We start from the raw sequence: 748 nt of genomic DNA on the forward strand, positions 1-748 counted from the left end.
GAATATTTCTTTTTATCATTCCATAAATCTGAAAATACCAAAAATGTTGTTATATATATGATATGATAAAAAAAAATATATATATGAGATGAATGATATATGGACAAACATGGTTTATGTAATTGCTACTAAAGTTGAGATTTCTGACTCAGTGCAGGAAATCATTTAGTGAAAAGAAATGTAATTGAAATCTACAGAAGTAAAAAAAGTTTATTTTGGATGGTTTTTTCCCCACTAGACTGAAAAAACATGTTATGAAAAGCCAAACAGCCAAAAATGGCCAGTGCATGAAAAAACCTGTTTTTGTCTGTAGTGTGTTGCTTTAAGACTCATGAATATTGGTTTGCGATCTTTCTTTCTCTCACCTGTAGCATTGCAGGTTTCAGGGTTGAAGGGCAGCACTTTGACGTATTTGTCGTTGGAGCCGGTGGCCAGTAACTGTCCGCAGGGGCTCCAGGCCACACAATATATGGAGCCTTTGTGATGCTTGTTCCTCTTGAAGCGGATTACAGGAGGTTTACTTGTGCTCGAACCACTGAGAGAAACAACAATACAACTACAGTATATCAACATTCAACAGTCAACTGAAAATTCTGATTCTCTACAAATTAAGTGTAGTTCACCCAAAAATGAAAATTCTGTCATTATATACTCACCCTCATGTTGTTCCAAACCTGTATGACTGACTTAAAAAAAATAAAAAAATAATACAAGATATTTTGAAGAATGTTGGTAACCAAATAGTTTT

At 34.1% G+C, this 748-nt stretch overlaps 1 protein-coding gene across 1 annotated transcript in view; it reads right to left on the bottom strand.

Moving 5' to 3' along the window:
• The window catches only part of LOC107578392 (WD repeat-containing protein 47-like), a gene marked incomplete at its 5' end in the record, with an annotated part of 2075 nt that extends 1540 nt beyond the window's left edge, over nt 1-535 (bottom strand). The window contains one exon of the mRNA XM_016264353.1: nt 298-535. Coding sequence (XP_016119839.1) covers nt 298-535 — 238 coding nt within the window. The remainder of the gene's footprint in view (nt 1-297) is intronic.
• Between the last annotated feature and the right edge of the window lie 213 nt (nt 536-748).

Source organism: Sinocyclocheilus grahami, unplaced genomic scaffold, assembly GCF_001515645.1.
Source record: "Sinocyclocheilus grahami isolate Dianchi unplaced genomic scaffold, SAMN03320097.WGS_v1.1 scaffold10025.1, whole genome shotgun sequence".
Classification (NCBI taxonomy): domain Eukaryota; kingdom Metazoa; phylum Chordata; class Actinopteri; order Cypriniformes; family Cyprinidae; genus Sinocyclocheilus; species Sinocyclocheilus grahami.